The sequence below is a fragment of the Megalobrama amblycephala genome, unplaced genomic scaffold (assembly GCF_018812025.1).
Source record: "Megalobrama amblycephala isolate DHTTF-2021 unplaced genomic scaffold, ASM1881202v1 scaffold399, whole genome shotgun sequence".
Taxonomy (NCBI): Eukaryota; Metazoa; Chordata; class Actinopteri; order Cypriniformes; family Xenocyprididae; genus Megalobrama; species Megalobrama amblycephala.
The window spans coordinates 267,617-276,271 of record NW_025953357.1 but is presented as its reverse complement, the minus strand read 5'-3'; the positions used below and the strand labels follow the sequence as shown (position 1 = coordinate 276,271).

The 8,655-nt window shown below is 35.3% G+C and overlaps 1 protein-coding gene across 1 annotated transcript; it reads left to right on the top strand.

The window, feature by feature from the left end:
- Nucleotides 1–4,650: 4,650 nt before the first annotated feature.
- Nucleotides 4,651–6,116, top strand: LOC125261341 (NAD(P)(+)--arginine ADP-ribosyltransferase 2-like). Its single transcript, XM_048179918.1, has 2 exons — nucleotides 4,651–5,070; nucleotides 5,147–6,116. The coding sequence occupies exons 1-2, from the start codon at nucleotides 5,020–5,022 to the stop codon at nucleotides 6,014–6,016; spliced, it is 921 nt and encodes a 306-aa protein (XP_048035875.1). The 5' UTR covers nucleotides 4,651–5,019; the 3' UTR covers nucleotides 6,017–6,116.
- The last annotated feature ends 2,539 nt before the right edge of the window (nucleotides 6,117–8,655 follow it).

Genomic DNA, 8,655 nt, shown 5'->3' with positions numbered 1-8,655 from the left:
TCAGGAAATACCTGTAAAATAACAGTGTTTTCTGTAAAACATTTTTTGTTATTTATTTAAATTAGGATAAATTATTTTATTTTATTATTTTATTATTTATTATTTTACAGGTAACTGTACTCCAACGGTCACAGATGTCTCCTTTCTTAACGAGCTTAATGACTTTTATGCTCATTTCAACAGCAACAGCAAGGAGACAGCCAACAAAATCGCACTCTCAGCAGACCACCAAACTCTTAAACTCACCTCCACAGATGTCCATAATGCACTGAGCCGGATCAACGCACGTAAGGCTGCTGGCCCGGATGGTATTCCTGGTCGTGTGCTTAGGGCTTGTGCAGAGCAGCTTGCAGGGGTCTTTACAGACATTTTCAACCTGTCCCTCACCCAAGCAACTGTGCCAACATGCTTTAAGTCCACATCCATTGTGCCAGTGCCAAAACACTCCTCCCCAATATGCCTGAATGACTACCGTCCTGTAGCACTCACACCTATTATCATGAATTGCTTTGAGCGTTTGGTTCTAGCACACCTCAAAGACTGCCTCCCACCCACACTGGACCCACACCAATTTGCTTACCGTAAAAACAGGAGCACAGAGGATGCAGTATGCACAGTGCTGCACTCTGTACTCACACACTTGGACAATAACAACACGTGTACGAATGTTGTTTGTTGACTTAGTATGTAGCTCAGCGTTCAACACTGTCATTCCCTCCAAGTTGTCCACAAAACTTAGAGACCTGGACATTAACACCTCCCTCTGCAACTGGATTATGGACTTTCTGACCAATAGACCTCAGCATGTTAGGTCAGGCCACACCTGCTCCACCACCATCACACTCAACACTGGCGTACCACAGGGCTGTGTGCTGAGCCCATTCCTTTACTCCCTTTACACCCACGACTGCAAGCCCGTGCATGGATCCAACTCCATCATTAAGTTTGCTGATGACACCACAGTGATTGGCCTCATCAGAGACAACGATGAGACTGCCTACAGGGAGGAGGTACAGTACCTGGCCACAAGGTGCACTGACAATAACCTGCTCCTTAACACCAACAAGACAAAGGAGCTCATTGTGGACTTCAGGAAGAAGAAAGAAAGCATGCATGACCCCATCCACATTAACGGGAGGGTTGTTGAACGTGTTTCCAGCTTCAAGTTCCTGGGAACCACCATCTCGGAGGACCTGTCGTGGACCACAAACACCTCTAGCCTGGTCAAGAAAGCCCACCAACGCCTCTTCTTCCTCAGGACACTGAAGAAGAATAAGCTGTCTCCAGCCATCCTGATGAATTTTTACCGGTGTGCGATCGAAAGCATCCTGACCAGTTGTATTACAGTCTGGTATGGGAACTGCTCAGTTGCTGACCGCAAGGCACTGCAGAGGGTGGTGAAAACTGCCCAACGCATCACAGGGACACCACTATCAGCTATTGAGGACATACAGTGAAAACGCTGTCTTCGTCGAGCTCGCAGCATTCTTAAGGACTCCTCTCATCCTGACCATGGGCTGTTTATCCTCCTGGAGCCTCCGGACAAGGACCAGCAGATTCAGGAACAGCTTTTTCCCTACAGCTGTCTCCTTACTGAACTCTGCCCTCTGACACCCCCCAAGCCCCCAGTCTTCAGTCACATGATCCTTCAGAAATCATTCTAATATGCTGATCTGCTGCTCAAGAAACATTTAATGTGTACAATTGTACAAAATATTTGTGTACAATATTTTTTTTCAGGATTATTTGATGAATAGAAAGTTCAAAAGAACAGTGTTTATCTGAAATCTAATCTTTTGTAACATTATAAATGTCTTTACTGCCACTTTTGATTGATTTAATGCATCCTTGCTGAATAAAAGTATTCATTTCTTTAATTTCTTTTAAAAAAAATAAAAATAAAAATTCTTACTGACCCCAAACTTTTGAACGGTAGTGTATAATGCTACAGAAGCTATTTTAAATTGTAATAATATTTCACAATATTACTGTTTTTTTACTGTATTTTTAATTAAATAAATGTAGCCTTGGTGAGCAGACAAAACTTCTTTTAAAAACATTAAAAATCTTAGTGGTTCCAAACTTTTGGACTGTACTGTATATGTATATGTATATATATATATATATATATATAGATAGATAGATAGATAGATAGATAGATAGATAGATAGATAAAACTCAATGTGCAGAAGATATAAACACTCCAACAATTATAGTCTTTAATGTCAGTTTTAAACGACCCATTAAATATTAACACATCTTCAAAACAGGACGAGTTAAATGGTAGCGGAAGTCACCATAAAATGTACAAGTGAAATTTCTGACCACAGTTTCCTAAATGTTTCAAATTCAGATCAGCATTTGCAACCCTGCAGCTTCTCAAATGCTTCTTTTTCCTACACAAAACTGTAAGAATAAAGAGCAAGACTGAATTATAAATAGGTTATAATGAACGTCATTCAACTTTCCAGAATGAATTGTAAAAGACTTACTGTGCAATGATTATGCCTAAAACTTGGTTATGGTGCAAGTCATGGTTGTGAACATGAAACACATTTTTTTTTTAAATAAATAATCTGCGAAACCTATGAACACATTCCCACAAAAACGACATATATCTAAATTTAACTGACATCTCAGTTTTGTTTAAATAGCTGGAGGAGGAGCTGAATCTGATGCTGACGCCCTAAACTTTACTATGTTTTAAAGTTTCACAACTGAAACACTCCTCAATCATCATCATTGACTGGACAGCAGACCTGAGAAATTCTCTTTATTGAATAGTGACAACAGAGAATCCAGTGATATTTTTTTTAACAGTATGAAAATTCAGCAGATTTCATTGGACTTTGTACTGACGTTTGCATGATTTTCTGTTTCTAGAGTATAGACAAGGTAAGGACACTGTTCAGTTCTGTTGACATTTTAAAAAATTATGGTAACCTTAATCCACATGTAATTTATTAAAAATGGGTTAACAGTTTCTCATGGAATATTGTTTAAGATTTTTAAAATATATCCCTGAGAGCAACATTGTGTCAGCCCATATCTGGTCTGCGTGTAATCCACATGTACCAGATGTTCGCCGGATCTGGGCCACACTATGTTGCTGTCTGGGATACTACACAGTAAATTCCCTGGTGGTCTAAATTAAGTGTATTTTACTTAAGTAAAATTATCTGTCAGTGTGGTAATAAAAACAACCTTAATGTAAACGGAAAACAAGATTATTTTGAGTGTCTATTACTAAATGCAAATTTACAGTAGCTCCGCCCACCAATGTCACACAAGGTTAAAAACAACACATGTGATTAATGACTTCAGTGGAGTAAGCAGTAGCGTGTTGGGTGTGGAAAACTAACTTGTGCCGCGATTGACTGGGTGGAAATCCGCCTTTTGCCGAGCTCACTCTTCTCCCTCTTCCCATCACATATCACATCAGAAAGGCATTTATTTTTCAGGAAGTAAAGTGCCTAACGAGGGTTTAATAAAAATAAAAGTATTTATAATTTGAATAAATATAATCAGTGAATGAAAATGAATAGTACTTAACATGAATAGAACTTGACATTCTGCCAGTTTTTGTTGGGTGCTGCTGTCATGCTGAATCGTAATATTGGAGCTCCATTGATCATAGCTTTTCATAGTCGTGGTGCACAAGCTTAACACAGAGTCAACCTACTCAGAGTTGATTGAACTAACTCAATTCAGCTGTTCTGAAACAGAAAGGTCAGAGTTTCCCATCTCAGTGTAAGTCAACTCAGAGTTCAAGTTTTAACTCAGAGTTGGTTGAACCTCCTTATTGAAATGGGCCCCTGATGATAACGATCACAATCGCTGAAGAAAAGAGAAAAAACAATAACTACATCTGACATCTAACCACAGCCTTAGATGAAACCAACTGAAAAGAAAAAGCAGACTGACTTTATTTCTGTCATTTGTCTACAGTTCTTTTTGAGAATTAACAGGTTTAGATGTTAATGTTTTATTGAAACTGACCATTATGGTGATCAGTGTTTCATTTAGTTGGGCACTGTAACTTGGTTTTTATGTTAAGTTTGTGGTCTTTGTAACAATGTTTACAGAAGCACATCATTTGTTATAAAAGAGACCACAAACAAGAGCAATTGGGTGATATGGTTTACACCATCAAGAAGAATGATGTTTTGAGATTTCATTTTTAAACATTTTGTGGGGGGAAAATAGACACACCCACTACACTCAGAGTGAAAGACATGCCGGCACCATCATGGAAGTTTCCATCAAACAAATTTTTATTATTTAAAATTAAAAAACTATCAAATTGACTGACTCAGCACTGACTTAAAAAAAAAATAAAAATAAAAAAATGGCAAATTGTTTAGTGTATAAAACCCAGCATACAGTATGTTCTGTCCAATATTTACATCAGAGCTGGGTTGTCAAATAAACAAAATTGTGTTGTTTTTAACCCAGCATTTTTTAGAGTGTAGAGAGAAGAGCGGCACTATGGATGCCATTTCTTTTCAACAGGTCAGGTCTGCCCCAAAAACTTTTCCATTTGAAAAGTCTATGAACCCTATATTATTTTGTGGACACCATTTAGACATCCAGCCATTGAGTGATGACAGTCTGCTAAGTATTTCATCACTCCAGCAAAAGGAAGAGGGCCAGAGCAAATTACAGGGTCTGACATCGTACTTGCGAGTTCCCACATGTCGTTAATGTTAATTTTAGTGATCTCTGACTGGTGAAGTTGGACATCATTGGTGCCGACATGAATAATAATCTTAAAGTAAAAGGTTAGAGGTTAAAGTCAAAGGTCAACATATCAGTAAATGTCACGCTAATATGATTATTATTCAAAACATTCTGCCACTTCTATAATTTTAAAACTGTTTTATGTTGGAAACAGTTTAATTGTGCAACATATTGGAGTAATAGATTTAGTCTTTATGAAATGCTGTTGTACTTCTGGTTTTCTTTCAGCATCTGTTCTTCTATATCAACTATTTCATTTGGGAATTTGGCTAAATCAAGATGCTGCTGATTACTGAAGCTCTTCTTCTCATTTTTGCTGCTTTAGGACAGGTAAGCTTGTGTTCTAGTATAATTAGTACAGACATGAATACTGATGATGTGATCATTATGATTTCTGTTGCTGTAGGATCACAGAGGATCTGCAGGACAGATATTTTCATTGGATATGGCACCAAATTCTGTTGATGATCAGTATAAGGGTTGTATAGAGAACATGAAACACCTGGTGGAGACAAAACTTCTAGAGAAAGAAAAATCTCAGTCTGAACATGAATTTGCAAAACTTTGGGAAGAGGGTGTCCATGAAGCCAAAACACCAGAAGATAACTTGTCAAAAAATCATTCAGTTGCTGTTTATGTTTACACACATTCAAGTCCACTGTATGAATTTTTCAATAATGATGTTCGTAGTCAGAAACAAAAATACAAAGACAAGACATTTAAATGGTATTCGCTTCACTTTCTGTTAACAAATGCGATACAGATTCTGAAGAAAACACAAAATAGATGCTATTTCACGTATCGTGGTACTACAGAGGAATTTGATAAGAATGTTTTGAACAAAGAGGTTCGTTTTGGATCATTTACATCCTCCTCTTTATATCAAAGTGTAGCACAACGTTTTGGAACTAAATCTTGTTTTAAAATCTTCACTTGTGAAGGTGCTGATGTGTCACATTACTCTATATTTCTTTCTGAGAAAGAGGTGCTGATTCCTCCATATGAGAGGTTCAAAGTCATTGCTGTCAACACGAGAAAAGGTCAGAAGGATCTCTGGTGTGACACTGTGTTCATATTGCACAGCTCTGGAACAAGAAGTGACCTGAACTGTGCAGTGGCATCCATGGATATCAGTACCAATGCTCCTTCAATTAATTTTATTATTTGGTTTTCTGTTATTATAACTACTATTATTATTTGTTATGTAATGTATATTTTAATTAAGAAGTGCTATGGTATGGACACTGTTAGACCTTACCAGGCTTTTAATTATTAACTGTAATCTGCAGTGCTGTAAAGGTCCCACACAGATAGACTGCCATAAATTGTCAGACTGATTCCACAAAAATATTTTAAATAAAGAGATTTTCACTGCATCAGCAACTGCAGTCACCACCCGTTAAATAAAGCAACATGCAGCATATCATCAATGTTTTTGGGTCATCTCTTCTCCTGAACTGAAGCACAAGGGTGACCCAAAAAACTCAATTTTACATGAAACTACCAGCAAATGTTTCCAGTATATCATTGGGTTTTTTTTTTTTTTTTTTTTACTCACAGTTTATTACTATTAAAATACATTTCGTGAGTGTGTTTTTTTTTTTTTTTTTATCTTGCACCTTTAACCCTTTCAACCTCACAGGTAAGTCATGCAGTGTCCACACTACAAAGAGTAAAAGTAACATTGACATGCTGCAGTGAGATAACTAAGTGAATATGTAAGTGATGATTGAGCATTAATGATGAACACTTGATGTTAACAAGCAGAATCTATCTGTCTATCTATTCAAAATAAGTACAATATTAATTTTTTTTTACGTTCTACATTTTTAAAATATATTGGTTTCATTGGACAAACATATATAACAAATACTACTTAATGGAATTATGATTTAACACAAAAATAAGTTGATATTTTTAATGTGTGGATTAATTAAAATAATTTAATTAAATCGGATTTCAGGAATGAATGAGCTGTTTAAATTGTGCATTTTAACAGAAAATAGGCCTAATTCAATCTTGTGCACAATACATTAAATACAGTTGGATGTAATTTATTTCATTTATTAATTAAGTTGCATTTTCTGTATCCTTTTATTTTTTGTACTGACAGTGTTTAATTAAATCTGAGTTATTTATATGTGAGAGAGTCAGTGGTAATGCATTCCTATTGGTCAGTGTTAGAAGAATCAGCTTATCTTGACCGTTAGCCTGCCCTGGATCAGGATAGTTTCCCAGCATAAGTTGCTGGACTGAGCTTGATTTATGTTAAATTTGCTTTATGAAAGCAAATCATTTGACAATGAGTCAGACTAACTGAAATAAGCCTGGCTTATTTGGTCAGCTTGACTTATTTCTCCTTTCTGTCTGCCATTCATAAAGTAAAGTTTAGATTGCTGGAACTCAAAAAGTAAAAATGGATTCACTAAATGTATCTGTTGAAGAACTTTGAGTTTCTCGCTGTGTAAACTGCCTATCTCCTCTGACAAGAAACAACAAAGGCTGAATCCCCAATTGTACCCGACCCTTGATTTTCTCCTTTAATGTTTTCTTTGTGTTTAAGTTACTCTTATAAGGACTTCCGTCCTGTATTGAGCTCATCATACCATGATACATGCATACATGCACAAAATATATATATATATATATATATATATATATATATATATAAATATATATATTCAAATTTCACAAGTCACATTCCAGGGCTAAAGATCATGTTATTTGGGGTCGCTTCAACCCGCAGACTTGGCAACAATGTTGCCTCAGATGCCACGTTGTGTGTTTTTGGGGGCAGGAATTTAATCCCATAGTTGTGGATGCAGCATGCATTGATATAATGTTATATTATAGTTACAATGACTTTTTATTCAGATTTATTTCTGTCAAATTAGTGACTGTATTGTTATTGATAGCCATGTTATGTTCTTATAAATACTTTGTGTGAGTAATAATAGTTACTAATCTCTATAAATGCATCATTGTTGGCTTTAAGTAAAGTGAAAACATAAATAAAATGTTAAGTCACGAATATGTACTCATTTTACATTTTAAGTTGCTTAATTGTGAATGTAACTAATGAACAACAATTCCTGTAATAAAAAAATAAATCATTAATACAAACAGTTGAAGAAAAAAAGTATCTTTTTTACATGTTAGCAAAACACTGCAACAATATATCTTACTATTCTATAAATATATTTTAATTAATACTATAATTAATACTCATTAATACTATAAATAAGTATAAATATGGCTATAAATCATTATAAGCATGGTCTTCATAGAAAGTGTTACCAAATGCCTTAAGTGATAACATATTTGATGTGTTATGCCTATGGCTATTTAAGGTTTTTCTAGTGATAAAGTACCTATAGCAGTTTAATTCATAAAAATGAAAATTAAAATAAAATTAAAATAAATCAAAAACTAAATCCATAAAATGATCTAATGATAGAATGATAGTTCTATACAGAACCTTTTTCCTAGCAATGAAGAACACCAAAGGTCCTGAAAAGTGAAGCCGCGGGCTCTTTGATCGCCCCCTGGTGGCTGGATGCAGGAGGTCATAAACCTCGTCCTCTCAATGCAAACGAACGAGACTTGAGTCAAAACATAAAAATAAATTATGCTTCAAATAAAATTTTCCGAAAGATGGTTTTGGTCATTTAAGGTAGTTGTTATCATGCTGATATATATTCAATAGTTCGTTTTTGTTATAAGTTTGATTTTAGCTCAATCAATCAATCAATCAAACTTTATTTCTATAGCACCTTCTAACAGCCAAAGCTGACCAAAGTGCTGTACAACATTAAAACAAAATAAATAATAACAAGATAATAAAACAAGATAAATAAAGTAATAAGAAAAATAACAAGTAATAATACAAATAGGTCAACAGAGCACATTACAACA